This window comes from Alternaria arbusti (genome assembly GCF_024043155.1).
Source record: "Alternaria arbusti strain BMP 1465 chromosome Unknown scaffold_8, whole genome shotgun sequence".
Lineage (NCBI taxonomy): Eukaryota > Fungi > Ascomycota > Dothideomycetes > Pleosporales > Pleosporaceae > Alternaria > Alternaria arbusti.
Genome location: NW_026249948.1, coordinates 962,929 through 983,256, shown reverse-complemented (window position 1 = coordinate 983,256; position 20,328 = coordinate 962,929). Strand labels below are relative to the sequence as shown.

Below are 20,328 nucleotides of genomic sequence, written 5' to 3'. Positions count from 1 at the left end.
ACAAAATTGGTGTCAAAAACCAGACCCTTTTCCATCGCCAAACGCCTCGCCCAATGCTACACCGGTCTTGGTGCCTACTCCAATCTGAAGGCCTTGACGCGGCTGGAGGTATTACGCATGCGCGCTTTCGCTTGAACAGCACGCCGTACTCGAACGTTTCTCTCTCGTAATCTACCCTTCGACCTGGACGCTTATATGACCCATCGGTAACTGGCGTATCGACCGGCTGTTTCTGACTTTCGGATAATCTTGACGACGGAACCTCTTCTCAGGCCCAGGTACTTGGCGACTGGGTCCGTGGACTGGATTCTGGGGAGCTGTGTCTGCTTCAAACGGTATCGCTGGAGTAGCTGCTGCTTCTCCTCGTCACTCAGCAGGACGTGCTTGGGCACCAATTCGTGCTTTGTGATGTTGACCAGCAGATCTTGCTCGACAAAGACCTCCACACCGCCCTTGGGGCCGTCGGTGATGCTTGTCGCGCCGCGGAGGAGTCGAAGGGCCATACCCGTCATGGGCTTTACGGTGACCATGATGCCGGAGTGGAAGGAGCCGTTGACGAGATGGGACATGTAGTCGCGCAGTTGCTTCATTCCAACGTTCTCGTCGGCGTTGAACTCGATCCAGATGGTGCCGATGTTGGGCTGGGGCTCGGGGTTCTTCTTGGTCGGGGCATCGGTATACCTTCGGAGCATGTCTTCGGAGGGCTGGCAGGAGAAGTTGAGGCGCGAACGGCTGGTTAGAGTCAGTACTGCGGCCTGGACATGGCTGTGGCTGGCGCATACTCAGGCTCTCCGTCTTCGCGCGCATATTTCCTTGAGAATTCCTCAAGTGACATGGTCATGTCATCTTCGACAATCATGTAGCCCTTTGGTAGAGTCAGCGCGCAGTCCATTGTCGCCCAAAGCGCAAGCGCATGCGCAACGCACCCGGTCGTTCATCATCTCCTTGGTTGTCCGCCAGACCCTCCACAGGCGAATCAGAGACGCGCTGTACTTTTCGCCTTCCATATTTGCGGTCGCTAAAGTTGATGCGGGGGAACGAGTGTCGGGCGGTGGTGTCGGCGCAACAGGTGAGTGAAGACGGGCGCGTCAAAGAAATCTCCAGAAGTTCCAAAGGCAGGCCGGGCGAGAGGCTTGGCGTGCAGCCCTAGCGCGCGGACCTGGAGCTTGGAACCCCACCACTTCCGCCCATCTCGAACTTGGACATGGCCTCCTCAAACGAAATCCCCAACCTACGAACTCTTCTCGGACAAGGCCGCGGCGGAGCAACAAGAGGCAGAGGTCGTGGAAGAGGTGGTCTTGGAGGCTCAAGTGAAACAAGGGCCCAAGTTCTCGACGATGCCGTCAAGGGGACTGATCAAGATGCGGCGGGGAGCAGGGTGAGCTGTGTAGAGCTAGGTTATCTTCACGACCCATACGCGAAGCTGTTCGCGACACAACAGACGACGAGGAAGCTGCCGTTGCTCAACAGAGGCACTTATGTCCGCACCTCGGCCATCGACCTTCTCGTCGCCAAGTTTCTCGTCACCTACCCGTCGTCGGCGAAGCAGATCATCTCTCTAGGTGCCGGCACCGACACGCGATTCTTCCGCCTCCTCGACCTATACCCTCAAACGCGCCTCGTATATCACGAAATCGACTTCCCTTCGAATACACTCGCTAAGATAGCTACCATACAGAGGCAGCCGCTGCTTTACCGAAAGCTACTGCACATACCGTCGACTTCAGCCTCCTACCACTCAGACACGTACAACATCCATGCGCTCGACCTACGTACTCTGGCCGACCCGTCGGAAGAGAAGCCCCTCCCTCAGATACCGAACCTGGACCCGAGCTTACCCACATTGATCCTGTCTGAGATGTGTCTAGTCTACCTGCAGCCCTCGGCAGTGAAATCAATAGTGTCATCACTGCTCACACACTACCTACAACCTGCGACGCCTGCGTCTCTCATTCTCTACGAGCCCATCCTGCCCCAAGATGCTTTTGGTCGCACAATGATCTCGAACCTCCAGTCCCGCAACATTCACCTTCATACATTGATAGCGTATCCTGAGTTGGGCGACCAACGTGCACGCCTTCAGGGCTATGGCTTGACAAACGGGGCAAAGGTCACGGACACAAGTACTATTTGGCGAAAGTGGATCGACGACGAGGAGAAGGAACGCATCGCTGGATTAGAATTTCTAGACGAACTGGAGGAGCTGGAAATGCTGCTCCGGCATTACTGTGTCGCGTGGGGCTGGAGGGATGGCGAAAGCGATGTCTTTTTGAAAGCGTGGGCGTCTGTACAGGAGTAAGAAGTAGTTGACTTTGCAGCTCACGATGCAGGCATGGTTATCATTAATGGCCTCGAATCGGAAACGAATATTAGTTCTTTCGCAGCATGCTTGAGTTATGACGTGACCTGCGTAGAGTGAAAGCCACGTGCTTGCGCGCCAGACGCACTTCCAGGGCTCACGCGCTAGACCTGAGGCGGCCTTGCCCGAACGGCGCCGTGAACCCCAGACACGGTGCTTTGCGACAACAAGAACGACCAATTACCCACCACCCGCCTCAAATCTGCGCCGTGTCGTGAAGAAAGCGCATTTCTCGCCAACACGCAATGGTGTAATCGCCGCCTCCACATCTGAATCACGACTATATACGCTCCTTACCCGTCCCGACACAACAAACAAACCAACACGGAGTCGCTCCTGCCATGGCGGTACGCAACACGACCCAGCCCTCCTTCAACTTCCTCACCGGCGAGGAAGAGGAGCCAACACCCGCGCCTGCGACTGCCAAACGAGAACCTCTCCGCGAAACCTTTCGAACCACGCTACGAGCCTCCCAGAATGCGCCGCACACGGTTGTGCCTTCTGACCCGATCAATGAAGACCTCCGCGCCCAACTTAACACAGTGCGATATGAGCTCGAAACCGCGAAACAAGAAAAGGAGATGATGAAGCTGGAGCATGCGCAAGAACTCCGCGACGCCCAGAACCGCGCCGATGCCGACTTTCGCAAAGCCCAGCAGGTCGAGGCGTCCAACAGCATGACCGCGAAGAAATACGATGCGCTGACCAAGGAGATGTCCGAGGCACAGACGAAGGCTGCGAACGAGCGGCAAGCGCTGGAACGGCGATTGCGGGAGAGTCAAGAGAGGGCGCAATCGTTACAAGAGGAATACGACGAGGTCAAGGAGGAGTTGTCCACGTCGCAACGGCAGAACGAGCACAGATACAACACCCTACAGACAGAGCACAAGGCGCTGAAGGAGAGTGTGGAGGAGATGCATGCAGATCTACAGGCCAAGGTCAATGCTCTACAAACGTCGCAGAAGAAGCTTGCGCAGAAGGAGGAGGAAGTCGGTCAGATGGAGGCTGAGGTCTTGCGCCTGAAGGCAATCACTGGAGATGCGGAAACACTGGCAGTCATCAAGAGGGAACTCTCCGATCAAGTCGCACACATCAAGAAGCTGGAGACCCTCACGAGGGAGCAGAATACTGAGCTCAAGCAGTACCGGAAGCAACACAAGGCGATCGAGGTGGTTGAGGAGGAGAAGAGGTCGCTGCAGACAAAGCTGCGCATGATGGATGACTTACAACGGCAGTTGGGAGAGGCAGAGCTGAGGAAGCAGGTCTTGGAAGAAGAGCGCGACTCCTGGACGTCGTACCTTGAGGCCGAGGCAGAGATACACGGCGAAGTACTCTTCGAAACCCCCCAAGACCTCGCGCGAGCCTTCATCCAAGAGCGCATAGAGAGAACCGATCTTCTCAACAGATTGGGCGAGATCAAGCCTGAACTCACTGTCAAAGACGCTACCATACAAGCTCTCGAAGAGGAGAAGGCCAAACTACAAGCCGAGATTCAGCAACTCAAGGCCGCCGGAAACACCGCCGCGACGAACAGTGCCGACGCAAAGGTGCGAGCGCGTCTCGAACGACAGAAGGCTCTCGCAACCAAGGAAGTCGACTTCCTGCGCGCCCAAGTCAAGGCTTTTGACGACGAAGAGCGTGAAATGCAGCCCGACACATTCGACGCTGCAAAGTCTGAGCGCATAAAGGAGCTTGAAGATCTCGTCGACCAATATCGCAAAGAGGTCGATACTCTACAACAAGAGTTCAACAACCTGGAGAAACCCGCGCCTGCGACCACAGGTCAGAAGCGCGCTCTCAATACAGACGAGAATGACGAACGCGTCGGCGAACTACGTCGGAAGAACCGCCAACTACAAGACGACCTTCACGCCCTGCAAAAGAAGCAGAAACTCGTCGAATCCGAATACAAAGCCCAGCACTCGCAGCTGAAGAAGCTCAAAGAATCCTCACGAACACGCGTTCTAGAGCTCAAGTCCAACCCCACCGCCGACGCCGAAGCCCTCAAATTAAGCACCGTACGCAATCTCCGCGAAGCTAACGCCCAACTCATCGACCAGCTGGAGAACCAAAGGACACCCCCCTCCACCGTCCCTGCCGCCACACTCGACGCCGCCCGAGACGAGCTCGAAGAAATAAAAACCCAACTCGCCTCCTCTGAGAAGAAGATCAAGCGTCTCAAACAAATCTGGGCCGCCAAATCCCTCGAGTTCAGAGAAGCCGTCGCTTCCATCCTAGGCTGGAAGTTGGACTTTATGCCCAACGGACGTGTCAAGGTCACCAGCATGTTCAAGCAAGCGGACGAGGATGGAGAGAACAGTATAGTGTTTGATGGTGAGAACGGGACGATGAAGGTGTCGGGCGGAGAGCAAAGTGTGTTTGCGGGCGAGATACGCGATCAGATTGTGTATTGGGTGGAGGGCAGGAAGGAGATTCCTTGTTTTCTTGCTGCGCTTACTTTGGAGTTTTGGGAGAGGGGGCCGGGTGGGCAGACGATGCATGGGTAGGTGATTGGAGGTGGAGATGGAGATGGAGATTGAGCAGGTTCATGTGTATGGTATAGCGATCTGACGCTTGGTTCGTCGAATGTAGTGATGATTTCAGAGTAATGATACAGGTCTACCTCTTCCAAAATAGTCCCCAATCTCCTACCCCTTCTCGACCGTTGAATGTATCACACCATACCCAACCTCCGCATCTCCCTCTCCATATTCTCATCCATCACCGCCCTCCTTCCCCACCACTCCACATTCCTTTCCCCATCCATCTGCCCGTCCCCTCTATCGACCTTCCTCCACCACCAGAACCAGCCCATGAACCAACACCACGCGAATGCCACCATGACGAGGAAATCGTAACATAGTAGGGACACTGTTGCGCCTACGACCCAATCATGTTGTTCCGTTGAGAGGCTAGTTTGTTCGCCGAAGTCGTTGACGGTGGTGTTTTTCGTGGGGTTTGCTGTTGGTGTAGTTGGCGAGACGAAGTGGAGTGTGAGGGTAGTGGTTTGGTGCTCTGCTTCGGTAGTTGGGGTGGACTCAGTCGCAGTGGTGGAGGCTGTTGATGACATTGCCTCGATTGTGGTATTGGATGACTGGGTGAGGTAGATGAAGATGGGTGTAATGAGTGCAGATGTGCAAGATGTGGTGACGTCTTGGGCGAGCGCCAATGCGCCGCCGGTGTAGCTCGTGAATACGAGGAACGTGAGAAGTGTAAGAATAAGCATAGTGACGTCTTGTCAACTCGGCAGCGTATTGAAGATGTGTATTTTTCGCTGGGGTAGAATATGTCGGTAAGGACTGTGGTGCTTAGAGGCAGAGTAAGGACTGGAAAAGATAGAAGAATCAAGGAGTAGCATATTCTTAAGAAGCACTAAAGCAAATTGATGAGAAGAGAAGTGCACAATGGTTATGGAAGTGTGGTGAGGGTGGGTTGGTGGTGGAGGCAAGCGAGCTATTGTTCTCGTAGCCGTGAAAAGAAGCTTATCATATATACATAAAATTGCCCTCCTTCACCTCGAACGCCGAAACCCTGCTGCAAGGCATACATTTTCATCGTATTGTTCGTCATCATTGCACCTTGTCCCAAGGCAGCGCAAATGTAGACACCCAGTCCTCAACCTCCTTCTTCAGTTCGATGATTTCGGTGATGTCCTCGCCTTCACCAACGTACTCCTTGAACGCGGCTACACTGGCGGGGTTCTTGCGACCAGTGTCTTCGGCCTTCTTCTTGGCGTCCTTGTCAAGCTTCTGGGTAATACCGACGGCGCGGTGCACGACGTCAGCCACGCGCTTGAAATCCTCGGTCTGGAAGCCACGAGTTGTCATGGCGGGAGTTCCGAGACGCAGACCACCGGGCTTCATGGCAGACTTGTCACCGGGAACAGTGTTCTTGTTCGACGCGACGCCTACAAGCTCGAGGATGCGCTCTACTCGTGCACCGTCTACGCCGCGGTCCTTCAAATCGACAAGGACAAGATGGTTGTCAGTGCCGCCTGAGACGATGTTGTAGCCAAGACCGCCGTTCTCCTTTGAGTCGCCAAGACGCTGCGCGAGGGACTTTGCATTGTCCAGAACCTGTTGTTGGTAGTCCTTGAACTCTTTGGTTGAGGCCTGTTGCAGAGCTACAGCCAGAGCAGTGATGGTGTGGTTGTGGGGTCCTCCCTGGTGGCCTGGGAACACCGATGCGTTGATAGGGCCTTCCAAGTCGTACATCTCCTCCTTGCCCTTCTTGTCAACCTTCCGCACGCCCTTGCGGTAAAAGATCATGGCGCCTCGTGGGCCTCGCAGCGACTTGTGTGTTGTGGTGGTGACGATATCGGAGTGGGGGAACGGAGAGGGGATGACGCCGGCGGCAACGAGACCTGAAATGTGAGCCATATCGGAGAGGAGGTATGCGCCAACATCGTCTGCCAGCTTTCGCATGCGCTCGTACTCGATCAACCGACTGTATGCTGATGTGCCCGCAACGATGACCTTTGGCCTGTAAAGGTGAGCCAGTTCCGACATCTTCTCATAGTCGATGATACCAGTCTTCTCATTCAGCCTGTATGGGAGAGTCTCGTAGTACTTGGATACAGCGGAGATCTTCTTGGTGGGTGTTTGGTATCCGTGCGACAGATGGCCGCCATGGGGGAGGTCGAGACTGAGGATACGGTCGTGGGTGTTGAGGACGGCGGAGTAGGCGTAGAGGTTTGCGGGTGATCCGGAGAGGGCTGTGTTGTGTTAAGACATAGTATAGCAGTTTTATCGACTGACTCACGCTGGACGTTGACACCCCACTCGTCAGGGCTCAAACCGAATGCCTTGAGTGCTCTTTGCTGACAAAGGCGCTCGGCCTCGTCAATGTGCTCATTTCCTCCGTAGTATCGTGCGCCTGGGTATCCTTCCGAGTACTTGTCTATGGCGTCGTGTAAGCTTGAGGTCGTGGTGTGAGGATGCGCAGAACGTACTCTGCATCACGCTGCCGAGCGCATCGAGCACGGCTTGCGATGTGAAGTTCTCCGAGGGAATGAGGTTTATGAAATGCTTCTGGCGGTTCTTCTCCTGCAATAGAAGTACTGTGAGCTTCGTCTTCGTATCTGCGACCTGGGTATGTGGCAACGAACCCTGTTGATGATTTGGTAGACGGTGGGATCGGCTTGTTCAAGATCTTGGGAGAGGATCTGCCGCTTGTTAGTATTTCTGCCCGCTTCATCCTGTTATCATAAGATGTACCTTTTGCTGCGCATCCATACTTGTCGCATAGCCCCGCCATTGTTGTGTCTGTATTCTTGCATGGTTGGTGGCAATTGAGGCTGTGGAGCGAGAGGTGAGCTGGCGCAAAGGCGCTCTGCAGGCTGCTCTAAGGTTCGCCATGTTGAGTCGATCTGGTATACACAGTGGAAGCGTGGCGCGACCTTATAAACGTGCTCGATGCCAGCCGGACTCGTAGTCTCAATGAGGCAACGAAACGATGGGCCCGCTTAATCACGGACTAGGGCGGCACTGGCAGGGGTCAGGGCCTCGGCGCCGTTTCTCCGTTCTCCGGCGGTAAAATATCGACGCTTCCGTCTCGCGTCCTCTCTTCTTTTCTTCACGTAACTAAACCCGAGATGATATGACTGCTTTCAACTCAGCTGCATCCTCACTTGGCTGGCGCAAGCTGGCCGATGTGGGAGCTGTTGACACGCCCCGGCACCCACCACCTAGGGGGACGAAAAAATCTATGATCGGCTCGTTACGTAGGAAGCATCTGTTGATGCTGCTGTATTGTGTTCGGCGTGGTACGGTCTGGAGCACGAGATGTACTGTGCCTTCATTCAGTTCCGCTGCCGTCGCCTTGTATGTAGCATTCCAATGTAATCGTTATTGTCACCATGTCTTAATGTTGCTCATAAGGGTTACTCACCATTGATGTGCCACACCTCAGTATGACGTCGACTACATTGACTCTTTACCTTCTCATGAGCAGGCTAAGCAACAGCCATCAATCGTAATTCTCACATTTCGCAATTGCTGATTGAGAAGCTGAACGCGGAACTGAGTCTTGCTCCTGCCAGATAACACGGCTAGACACGCTTTCCACTCACTTCTATCCTGACCCTGAGAGACCCTGATGGACTCACCACAGTACCACTTGGCAGCTTCTTCACACACAGACTATGATCCATTTCTGATCAGTGTCTTCAACGTGCGATCTCGAGCTTCGTGCACGAAAGACAGGTGGCAGCCTGCACCCAGTCTCTGAGATCGTAGGAACTTCTGAGCATGGATGAAGGACACTGCCCTCACCTCCTCCAAACGACTGCCAAGTTTACTAGTAACAACCCTTAGCCTGGAAAGCGCGCGTGGCAACGACCGTCACTGCCTTAGACGCGCTTTCTCTGTTTACTGACCCCGCGTCTACTGCATCAACCCCATCTTAACCGCAGCCGCAACCTCTACCTCTCCCTCTGCTTCTAACAGCGGTCATCCAACGGCTAAGCGTGACCGTTTTTTACACCGCTAACAACCTCAACTAGCAAGGTGTCCGCATATAAAAATCACATCATGGCGCCCAAACTCAAGACACCGAGCCTGCCTCCTCTCACGATACCGAAGAGTCGCGACTCGAGTCCAGAGCTAGGCAGCCCTTCCAAGATCACGCAGTACAACCAAAAGACAGGCCGTCCGGTTCGAAAGAGCGCAGGCAAGATTCAGAAAGTGGCAGGCTACGTCGATTTCGAAGACGCCGACTTTGACGCCTTGACCGAGAGTGAGTTGAGCGAGTTGAGCGACGAGGAAGAAGAGGATGATATGGACCCGCGCAGCCGTTCAGACAAGAAGAAGAAGGGCGCACTGAAGCGCAAGCGCAGTCCCTCACCCCCGTCTCCGCGTCTAGAGCCCGTTGTCTACCGCCAGGAGCTCGATGACCTCACCGACAATGAGGATGCCGGCGCCTTTCATCGGAGTGCTCCGAAGAAGCCGCCCATGACCTTGCAGTTCAACGTCCCGCTAGGCTTCCATGGTCCACTCTTCGTCAAGCTCGACAGCACCATCCTACAGACCAACGAGCAGGGCAAACTACATGAGATGCAGCCAGGCAAATCGAACAAGTCCCGTGTTACAGGTCCGCAGCCAGCCGGAAAGTCCGCGGTACACAGCGTAGGCTTCACGGATCTGCCGCCCGAGCTAAGGAACACTATCTATCGGTACATTTTCGCTCGGAAGGATAAGACCTCGAAGCTCAGGATTCCGATGACGGTCAACGATCCCAAGGAAAGCCTGACCAAGTCTGGTCAATTCCTCAGGACCTGTAAGCTGGTGCATAACGAAGGCTGTTCGATCTTATACGGCGAGAACACATTCTCCTTCCACCGGCACTACGATACTCGAGGACCTTACTGGGAGCCAGTACCCAAGGAGATCGGTTATCAGGACGTACTGCATTTCCTGAGGATGATCGGCCCCGAGAACATTCAATACCTTCGCGATGTCAAATTCGTCTTCGATGACGCACGCCCAAAGGACACACCCTATGTCCGCTCCAACGAGGAGCGCCGCTATCTGAACGACGACTACCTGGCGAACTGCCTCCGCATCCTCCGCAACGCCAAGCTCCGCAAGGTCACAATGTACTTTGGCGGACGTCGGCAACTGGGCCGTACCGATGTCAGGTTCTTGGGTTACCTGGAGCAGATCAAGGCCGACGAAGTGGTGCGGGAGCCCGAGAAGTACCATCATGGTGCCGATAGGTTCATGAGCAGAATGGCCTGGCATGACCTGAAGGAGGCGATGGTGCGGAAGGACAAGCTCTACGCGAAGGAGTAGCTCAGTACTCACGCTGCCCCAGACACCATCTCGCGGCATACTACACATTCCATGTACCTTGCGATCCGACCACATCGGGGCAACTGTCGGCTTCTGTCATTTTCTAATATTCCCATGTTATTGGCCTCATGTTCACATTCATTGCTTCGGCAACCTTCCTGTAGACCCAGCGATTGCTTTCACTCGAGCGGAAGTACCATGGCGACCGGGCGTTGGATGGCTATCATATGTGGTGAAGGTTCATTTTGTACAATTTACCCCCGGGCCCATGTTTCCTATCTGTCAGCGGATGACGTTGTCAGCCCCTGTTTGGCGACAGTACAGGCACTTCCTGCAGCACATCTTATCAATGTATTTTCCCAACATAAAAATCCAAAGCATTAGATAAAATTCTTTCGTGCTGTCGTGGTGATTGGTCCAACCCCTCATTATCATTCCTCGATATTACCGCCAATGGCACGTCCGGGCCCCAACAACGCACCGACGGCTAAAATGCGACATCCCCTAGCCCCGACCCCACCAGCTATTTCTCAGCCAGCCTGCAGCCGCGCAACGTGTTGAACCATGGGACAAAAGATGTACCTTGCATAAGCGAGCCGTGCGAACACCTGCTTAATGCGGTACGCGATGGTGTGGCTGCAGGGCAAATCATATACAGTACAATAAATTGAGTTAGGCAGCGGGAAGCCGTTGTCAATGTGAAACATTGCTGCACGTAGCCGCTGCCAGTCGTTCTTGCGCATGCAGAAAAGAATGTACCTCGATGCGTTCGTGCATGCATCCCGTTACCGGGCTTGAGGGTCGGGTGGAACACGATCTGGAAGGTGGTCAGAGTCCTATTTAGCCTTTGTATACTATTTGGGCGAAGTTGGTGGTCGAGTTCATAAAAGTGGTTTGATATAGCCGGTTTGCCCGATGAGCTCCTCGGACAGGACAGCACGGGTCAGGGTAGTGATTCAGTGGGGATACGGTACGCGATGCACGTTGTGGATGGTCGGTGCGGGAGGTACGTCAGCGATCATGTACGGAGACCACGGAGATTTTGTGGAATTGGTTAGAGCGGAGGGTGATGTGAGGGGTTGGCACTTGGTGCCCGTAGCTTTTTGCATGTGTCTGTTCATTCATATCGTCGATTCGTCTAGACATCGTCATCGTTCGGTCCGGTGAGCGGTTCTATTTGATGCGCTCCTCGGGATTGCCGAGCATGTGCGTTGAACCCACTTATGCCGTCTTTCCTTTCCGCTTCTTGAACTCTTCTATCCAACCGGCGGCCTTGTCCTTTGGTATCACGCTTATCGTTACCAGGCCGTCGACGATCTCTGGTTTTCCGCTTCCAAGTACTTTGCCTAGGCTCATCTTCTTTCCTACTTTGATGAGGCCGCCGGCTGCAGTTTCCATGTAGGACTCTACGTTGTCGATGGTGTACTCGTGCTTCTCGTCCCATGGCAGCGGGAAAATGTATTCGAGATGTTCGTCTAGCTTCTCTTTCTCAGAGAACGCCTTGATGAAGTCAGACTGCGAGTGCATGGGATACAGCAGTATGACTGGCACCGTGAGTGTTGAAGAAGGATCCAGACTGTTCTCAAGCTTGACAGTGGCGTCTTCCAGATCTGGGGGCTTTTCCGTGCTCCGTGTGAGGATATTCCGGCTCCTCAAGGCGAGTTTGAGTGTTAGCCGCTCTGATGCAGCCTTTTCTTCTCGTTCGCGACGCGCCTTTTCGACGGATTCTATATACTGCTTGCGAGTATCGATCTTGGTTTTGAGGGCCTTGAGAGGGGCGTTGTTGGCATCTAGGGCCAGGCCTCTGTCGCAAGCCCAGGCTGCTTCCTGTAGCTTGTCTAGTGCTAGACCGGCAGTGGCTGATCTGTAGAAGGCTTTGACGTTTGCGGGGTTGATCTTGAGCGTTGAAACGCAATCTTGAATGCAAGAGCGATAGTTTTCTGCCGCGTGTCAGTAGACCGCAATCGAAACTTTGGTGAAGAAGCCATGATGCCTGTCTTCAGGGTGTGCTTGCAAACTCACTCTTCTCCAAATTGCATAATGCTCGGTTGACATAGACAGCCTCCGCAATCGCCCTTTCCTTCTCCGCCTCCTCCTTCTCGTCAAGCTCCACGGGAATAACGTCCGGACCTTCCGCATCTGGATCAGGGTTTGTTTGTGGTCCTTTGAGCGCCGCTATTGCCTTGTCGTAGAACTCTTTCGCGTCTGTCCATTGCTTTGCCCGCGCGCATTCGTTGCCTTGTTGCCGGAAGTTCTCAGCGATCTCCGCACGGGTTCCCTCGTACGCCATCGCTTTCAACGCCTCGAGCGCCATGTTCTCGCCTCCCTCGCCATCTGTTTCATCTAGACTGGTCATGAAGATTGGCATACGGTTCATCTCTTTCAGCAAATCGTCTACTTTTTTCGACTTGACATCAGCCATTGCAGGTGGCAAATCTGCGGACGCCGCCGGTGGGCCATTTTGATCTGTTTGCGCCATGTCGCCTGTGCTGTTTCGAGGAATTCACAACTGTTGTCGCAAATATCACGATATGCTCGTTGTGACTGTCTGCTCGAATTTTCGGCGGATAGTCGCTTAGTCACGCGATGGCGGGGCTGCTGGCTTCGGGAACCCTGACGTCTGAACTTGCAATCACTGGCTGCCTGCGGTCGAGCAGACAACCCAGTCAGAGGGCACCACCAGCCACCCGCCTACCAGCTAGCAGAGCAAAGCAAGAAGGGATGGCGCAGGACAACGAGAGGGGCACGCTAAAATAGGGTAAGCCGGCACCGGCGCTTCCGCGTCATGCTATATTGTCTAAGCTTCTCGTCGACGCCGAAGGTTCAGGGCGCTGTAGCCGATTACGACGCAAATCTCCTATTTGCTTTTCTGAGACAACCACGAGGTCCAGTAGGGCCGAGCAATACCGACTGACACCTGACGAGGCATACATTGTGCGACAGTTGGATCGTGAGCTGTTATGTCGCGTGTCGGGTGGAATCATGGAATGTTCTGCTGATTGCCAGGCCGCCGTATTGCGCCCTCAGCTGTCCGCACATCAGGCCCACTCTCCGCCGGTGGACCAAGTACTCCTTGTTACACTCGGGGTCCATTATTCGTGAACCCCATCGGCGAAGTATCGATTCAGAATGATGGTTGCGAGCGATTCCACCACACGGCAAGGCTGTTTATTTGGAGGCGTTCAACGAAACGTCAATCGATCGCGTTCAGGATGCCACTTGCACGTCGCGCGACGCCTTCAAACTGTATCCTTCCCGTCCGCGGGGGATTGCCCATTTGACAGGCTCAGCCTGGCCAGAGATCAAACGTCATGGTAGTGTGGATCTTGCTCTCGATTTGTTGGGGTAAGAAGACGGCCTGCGATCCTCAACTTTCACATGTGCCGAACTCCTTACTCGACTACCCGACTGACCATGACTGAGGACTGCTACAAATGCATTCTGGCATGATAACTAAGCATCTCACAAAAAGAACTCTGAGGCTGAGGTTTCTATTACCTTCAACTTGTAGAATTGCGTCGTCGATCTGGACTCGAGTTCGGCTCCTTTGCGCCGCCAAGAGCGCACGGATGAATCCTTTCGTCTCAAAGTAGGAAGTCGACTACCTCTGCTTGACTCTCACCTGACTCGGCAGTACAGGATAAGGCTGCTCATTCATGCAACTGCCTACCAGTATGGCAATCCATATATGTCCCCTTTTTGAGGCTTCCAACAGGCATGGGATTGCCAGACCGAAACGTGATCAAAGTATCAAGATCGATGTTCTAATTACAGGCGATGGCTATAACCTAACGGTACCGCACTGGCGCACCGGAGCGTTGGGCGCCATCGAGAGTTTGATAGCTCGGACCGGGACACGAACGTGCCACTTGGTCCAAAGCTTTCCACAGTGGGCCAAGTTTGCGGCGTGGGCAGAGGCTGAAACCCTGAATCACAGCTCATCAACAACGCCAGACTACGCCGGAGGCGTCCAGAATCACTGATAGGGCAAGGCATACGCGGAGCTTTGGACGGCGATAATATCCATCTAGCAAATTACCGTCCACGCAACTTTCGTCTGAAGCCAGCTGCGCCCAGGGTCGTATGAACTTGCGCCTCACATCTACTGATGCTGCTCCTCTCGCGCATCTGTCACACCCCCTTCGTCAACACCGTTACTGCCACCCGCATTCGTTACCACCTACCCCTTGTCGGGTCATTTGCTTCACCTCGCTAAGGTATTGGCCGTCGTCGCGGGACGCATTTAAGGGAACGTTGGACCTAAATGCGCAGCCAATGACGCTTGGCTGAAAAGCGGAAAGCGGATGGCCTGAGCCAATAGTGTCCCTGTAGTCCAGGGGACCCTCGGCTCAGCCTGCATGCAGGGATACTTGTGCTCGCTAGTGCGGAGATGTGCATAAGCAGATGGACTCGGACATCGAAACAAATTTGAGCAGGCACAGATGGGGTTTGATTGATCCCAGGAATCCTATTCGTGCCTTTGGCCATAGTCCCGCCTCCTCTTGGACTGTGCGGACTTGTGCCTGCGTTCCGGGATCCTAGCTGATGCATGGGCGATCACAGCGATTTCATGCTCAAGTTGTGCCTGTCCCTCCCTCTCCTCCCTACGCTCCGTGCCGTTGACGACACACGGGTATCATTCTCGTAGGGCCCGCTGCCCGTTGCTTGACAGTTCTTTTCTTACCATCAAAAGTGTTTTAGCACGCGCCATTAGTCGCTTTCTTCATCTCATTTGCATCGTATGTATGGAATGAGTTGAGCACGTTTCTCTGTCTATCGACTTTCACCATTGTCACGTCATTCCTTTGAAACGTAAGTACGCACCATTGATTCGTGACTGGACCTGTTCGTTGCGACAGGACTCTTTGCTTGGAAGCCATTTGGTACTGACCTCCTACTGCAGTATCGAAACCATCCGAACGCTGCGTACCGTCGATATATCTACCCCACGTAATCCGACCCGACGCTATCCACTATCCTTGAGGACAACTGCTATCCCACGTAACTAGCATTCAATACCCGATCGCAGTACGAACGACTCGACCGGTACGTGAACCATCGCCACGTCTATTGGTGGTCGATACAATTGCTATCGTTACAACAATCAGTTGTGGAAGCGCGTCGACAGAGACTCCACCAAGACACGCCTGGCTACGGCAACAGGAGACACGCCATTGACATATTCTGACTCTACTGCAGGCATGTGTTAAGCTATACGTACCTACAGCACCACTTCGTTGTGGTTCTGAACACCCTACTACATAATATACTTTCCTGGCCTAGACAATACGCCCGACATGGCTACCGACTACTTTTCCGACCAGGAAACCTTCCTGACCAACCACCCGCTTCCCACCCCCGCTGGAACTCCATACAGCTCCTTATCCCGAAGAACCTCAACACACGAAACACCAGGAAGCGATGTTCCCAGTTCACCACCTCCACTTCCACACGACAACAGTTCCAGTTGGGACGATGCTGCCAACGACGAGAGTATCTCAGTCCTGGATCCGCGCCGCTTTACTCCAACCTTACATGCCAATCTAGTCTCGGAGATCTTGAATCTCCGCCGGGAACTTGATTCGAAACACAGGTTCATCGATGATCTGGAGACAAATCTAGATACAGCGCGATCCGAAAATGACGCCCTTGCCAAACAGCTTTCCTCGTCCAACAAGGAAAGCAAAGCCGTCAAACGCCAGCTCCAGCACTTCGAGACCGAAACACTTGCTGCATTGGAGGAGATTGCAGGTGAAAGAGACAAGTTCAAGGAGACCAATGCCGACTTGCGAGAGAAACTAGCTGCAGCAGAAAAGAGGACAAGAAGCCAAGATGACGACTCTACCAAGGTGCACGACATGTGGGCTCGCGAAAAAGAAGAGTGGGCAGGAGAAAAACGAATTCTGGAGCGACGTGTTCATGTGTCAGAGACCCGCTTGAGGATGCTTTTGGACGAGATTGCTATCCAGGAAGAAGCTGCCAATGAAGAGGCTGGTGTCGAAAGTGAGGCTGAAGACCCGAGCAAGGACACTGGTATACCGGAGAGCGACGCAGGAAGCGTACGTTCATCGCCCCAGCGAAGATCATCTACACGTCTTGGACGTCATTCCAGGAACAGAAGCAACAGCAGTTACAGGAGCATCGGACGCAACTACCGGATGTCGTTGATGAGCTCTGATGGGTATGGCAGAGGCAACGGTCTGAGCCTTGCAGATGAGCTCACATTCGACGAAGAAGAGGAAGAGTTGGATGATCTGGAGCTTGACTCGGACGACTTCCCTGAAAATGAAATGCGGGCTCGAAGAGTTCGCGAGTCGCGACAGTCGATGTTACCTGACGAAAAAGCAAAGCGCATCCTAGGATTAAGCAGCGAAACCCAGCAAGTTACATGGGATAGCCCTGTCATGGCGGCCGATGATACCGAGCCGCGGAAGTCGTCATATGAAACGGTTCAATCGTCAGTAACATTGACGCCTCGCGATATCACCCTCGTTTTCCCTCCAACTCGACCAATATATGTCGATACCGGTGTGCAACCGTCGCCTCCACCATCACCTGCCAAGTTGGTCATGGTGGAAGCGACGTCGCAAACTATTGAGCCATCGGTCCAGACAAAGTCGAACGATTTCCCATCTACTGCTGCTGAGGTTGAGGCCAACCAAAGTCGGAAGCGTGTTTCAGTACCCTTGACTTCCAGCCCGCCGGTCCAAGCCAGCCCTGAAATTTGCACAACGACCTCAAGCTCGGTACAGACAATCGAACAGCCTCTCAGTCCGCCACCTACGCCTAGGATTCCTCAGCCATCAGACAATGCACCATTGTCACCAGTTTACCAAACTGAGCTCGTGTCTACGGCAACGCAGACAGACTCGCCGATCGAGCCTGAAGTAGTACCGGAAAAGCCTACTAGAGCGCCACCGCCAGCACCGATAACAATCCCTTCTATTGCTATCCATGCTCCTACATCTGCTCCTTCGTCGCCCAAGGCCCCTATTCTTCCTCCAGGAACCAAGACTGTCTCGACTCAAACCACCGGCGACCTGGTAGCTCCAATGACTTCTACCGCCATGCAGACTGAGCCAATTAGGATTGACCAAAGAGCTGTGAAGCTTCCTGCGCATCTCCTTCCTTCTGCTATAACCTCCAAGCCTGGAACGCCTGAGGCAGATCACGTCAAGACAATCAAGAAGGACTCCAGTGACGCCGAGAACTCTACTCTCAAGACAACCTCTCGTCAAGACTTCATTGCTCGTCTTGAGAAGGCTGCTGAGAAGAAGATCGAGAACCGTTACCCAGGGAACAACGACAATGGACCTTTGTCGCGTCAGCTTCATGCGGACGTACTCAACCGACCCTTCCGGACAAGCAGCCTTTTCGCCGGTTTCGATGGCCCCTCATCTGATGAAGAGGATGACGATGCGGAGCTGAGCGACGACGACTACAGGAGCCACCAGTTCTCTACTCCAATGCTTTCATCGCGTAATGCAAAGAGCGGACGGCCAGTAAACCCACCTACCCCGGTCCCTGAAGACAAGGAATCCACGCCGATGCCTAGGCCATCCGAGGACTCCGTCAACAGTGTTTCTATAGCGTCTAAGCGAAGCTCAATGGAGAAGCCCTCTAGAGTTGGCAAGACACAGCGTAACTCTATCGGCCGCCAGCCCAGCATCCGACGATCTGCTATGATCCACAGCGGAACCGCAGCGCACAACATACCGAAGCCACCCTTCCCGGTTCCCACTCGATCCAGCTCTCGCAACAAGCCAGTGAGCAAAAGCGAAGGTTCGCAAAGCCCAACACCTCGCAACAGTGGATCGTATGCTGGTCGCCGTCCATATGGCGTAAAGCATCAGCGGAAAGACAGCCTACGCAAGGTGCGATCTGCTGCTCCTGTCTCCAAGGGCGCACGCTCTCGTAGCAGATCACCCACACTGCCTGCGACTCCTAGCATTGCAGACACATCTTCCATTCCTCCCCTACCGAGTGACATTGCCAGCGCAAGTGGCTTCCGCCACCGACACCAACTATCAAATGCAACCGCAGCGACAAGCTACACAGCCAACGGATCTACCAACACTTCTGTCTCGCACACCAGTGTCGTCGATGCGATCGCTGCAGCCATGATTGGAGAGTTCATGTGGAAGTACGTGCGCAAGAGGAAGACCTTTGGTGGCCCTGACACGCCGGTGGATGTCAGTCGAGCAGCAGAGGAGGCTTCTTTGGCTAGCCATGGTGTGAGGCACAAGCGTTGGGTCTGGATCTCTCCATATGAAAGAGCCATCTTGTGGAGTAGCAAACAGCCAACGACTGGTTCCGCGTTGATGGGTAAGAGTGGTCGCAAGCGTAAGTCTCTCGAGTTCATGTCATTTTCTATCTACTAACATACCACTAGTCGTCATCCAGTCTGTTCTCGATGTCGCCGACACCTGTCCTGCCCCGAAGAACGAGACACTCTTCAACCGCTCTATCCTCATCCTTACTCCTGCTCGCGCACTCAAATTCACCACATCGTCCCGCGAAAGGCATTACCTTTGGCTGACAGCCCTTTCTTTCCTCGCCCATTCGAGCGCACCCATGCCAGATCTGACTTCTTTGCCACCGGTACCTCCGCCGGTCGACGAAACACTCCAACGTCAACAAGGTGCGACACTCCGCCGTAGTCGTGTTCAGGACTCTGTGCGTCTCGCCAAGGGAAGGACCAACCCAGTCATGGCTCGTTACGCAGCTCAAGACGAGCCAATGCCTAGCTTGCCATCTCTCGCTGGATTCGAAACGGCTATGCCAGACTCTGCCAGCCCTCCAACTATTCCTCGTGGGCCACAGCATGGCAGGAAGAGGAGTTCTACAGGACCAAGCGCACCTCCTCCAACTGTTCCCTTCCGTAGTTTCTCGCACCAGCATGTACCGTCGGTCTACTCCAACGTATCATCTGATATGTACAGTGCCGGCGTACCACCATCAGTACCTTCGTCAGTCTACAACCCCAACAGCGGCGCCATGAGTTCGCGAACCTCAGAAGCCAGCACATCGACTCGTCAACATTTCTTCGACACCATGGGCACAGTCCGCATGGAAGCCTTCATCGACAACGCTCTCGGCGACCCAAAGCAGCTGAGCAGCTACGGCGGACGAGCACCGCACATGCAACATCGTCGCCGACGTGGCAGCAGCCAGTGGAGCGCGAGCACGCGCGACCAGTCGAACCGAGGCGGCGGTCTCTTCGACTTCGACGCTAACGATCCTTTCCGTGGTTTCTAAACAACGCACTGCACTTACGACTCGCTCACGTGTGACGGGCATGCTTTACGGTCGCTCGGATGTCTTCCCCCGCCTGTCGCCCTTTCGTCTTTCGACTATCTCCATCTTTCGCTTGTACCGTCTTATTCTCTCACTGCTAGGGCAACGACCCATACGACTCAACGTCATTGTGCGGAGGTCCCATGTACCTCGTCTGCATCTTTCCTACCGTCACTCTACTTCGACCCACCTTTTGTATTCTCCCACTCGCTCAACAAACCCTAGGGGCCTGACTGCAAGGCTAGAAAGCGGTTGTGCTCGCGCGCATCTTATCACTCGTACCGCCTATTGTAATGTTTCTTCTCTCGGCCGGCTTTCGCTGCTGCGCACCATTGATACCCCTCTCGCTACCTTTACCACGTGGTCTTTGAGCGACCTTTATTCCCTTGCTTGTTTTTCCTTTGCACGAGCGTTCTATATCCACTTTGTCTTGGTGGGAGGTGTAGCCTGGGCGATATTCACTCGCTACTTGGTGGGGGATGGGCAGGGTTAGCCTCAGGGGCAATGATCCAAGTTGGTAGTTTGTGAAGAATCCTACAATCATTACCGCTATCTATGATACTCGATCAGTGTGCATGTGATGATCTACTGTGCGTCGCTGGATCTCTACTGCACATCATCACGTTAACCTAGGGAAAAGCTAAACAGGTCTAGAGCCTACGTGTACGTTAGGGCACCTACTTTGCAGGTTTATATGTAGATGTAGGCTGCAGACCTATTTAGTTTTTCCCTTGTATGAAGTGCCATGTTCCGTGTTCAAAAAAAAATTGGGTGTGTCTGACATGGCCGAAACCAAAAAAGCTTCATTCTCCGCCAACACCCCCCCACGCATACCATCACGTCTCCCTACACTATCCAAGGCCTCTACGGATCCAAAAAGAG

General features: G+C 53.9%; 7 protein-coding genes across 7 annotated transcripts; 4 read left to right on the top strand and 3 right to left on the bottom strand.

Moving 5' to 3' along the window:
* Positions 1-191: 191 nt before the first annotated feature.
* Positions 192-1,007, bottom strand: J4E86_006714 (uncharacterized protein; the record flags this gene model as incomplete). Its single annotated transcript, XM_051447238.1, has 3 exons — positions 192-732; positions 783-865; positions 927-1,007. The coding sequence occupies 3 exons, from the start codon at positions 1,005-1,007 to the stop codon at positions 192-194; spliced, it is 705 nt and encodes a 234-aa protein (XP_051301723.1).
* Positions 1,008-1,204: 197 nt separating this feature from the next.
* On the top strand, positions 1,205-2,299 carry J4E86_006713 (uncharacterized protein; the record flags this gene model as incomplete). The annotated part of the gene is made up of 1 exon (XM_051447237.1): positions 1,205-2,299. The coding sequence occupies one exon, from the start codon at positions 1,205-1,207 to the stop codon at positions 2,297-2,299; it is 1,095 nt and encodes a 364-aa protein (XP_051301722.1).
* A 401-nt stretch (positions 2,300-2,700) lies between these two features.
* Positions 2,701-4,866, top strand: J4E86_006712 (uncharacterized protein; the record flags this gene model as incomplete). The annotated part of the gene is made up of 1 exon (XM_051447236.1): positions 2,701-4,866. The coding sequence occupies one exon, from the start codon at positions 2,701-2,703 to the stop codon at positions 4,864-4,866; it is 2,166 nt and encodes a 721-aa protein (XP_051301721.1).
* Positions 4,867-5,928: 1,062 nt separating this feature from the next.
* Positions 5,929-7,716, bottom strand: CBS2 (Cytochrome B translational activator protein cbs2; the record flags this gene model as incomplete). Its single annotated transcript, XM_051447235.1, has 5 exons — positions 5,929-7,073; positions 7,121-7,258; positions 7,311-7,404; positions 7,467-7,523; positions 7,576-7,716. The coding sequence occupies 5 exons, from the start codon at positions 7,714-7,716 to the stop codon at positions 5,929-5,931; spliced, it is 1,575 nt and encodes a 524-aa protein (XP_051301720.1).
* Positions 7,717-8,889: 1,173 nt separating this feature from the next.
* On the top strand, positions 8,890-10,149 carry J4E86_006710 (uncharacterized protein; the record flags this gene model as incomplete). Its single annotated transcript, XM_051447234.1, has 1 exon — positions 8,890-10,149. One exon carries the CDS (start codon positions 8,890-8,892, stop codon positions 10,147-10,149), a length of 1,260 nt encoding a protein of 419 aa, XP_051301719.1.
* Positions 10,150-11,370: 1,221 nt separating this feature from the next.
* J4E86_006709 (uncharacterized protein) lies at positions 11,371-12,628 on the bottom strand (the record flags this gene model as incomplete). Its single annotated transcript, XM_051447233.1, has 2 exons — positions 11,371-12,089; positions 12,172-12,628. 2 exons carry the CDS (start codon positions 12,626-12,628, stop codon positions 11,371-11,373), a joined length of 1,176 nt encoding a protein of 391 aa, XP_051301718.1.
* Positions 12,629-15,446: 2,818 nt separating this feature from the next.
* J4E86_006708 (uncharacterized protein) lies at positions 15,447-19,407 on the top strand (the record flags this gene model as incomplete). The annotated part of the gene is made up of 2 exons (XM_051447232.1): positions 15,447-18,492; positions 18,542-19,407. The coding sequence occupies 2 exons, from the start codon at positions 15,447-15,449 to the stop codon at positions 19,405-19,407; spliced, it is 3,912 nt and encodes a 1,303-aa protein (XP_051301717.1).
* Positions 19,408-20,328: the final 921 nt, after the last annotated feature.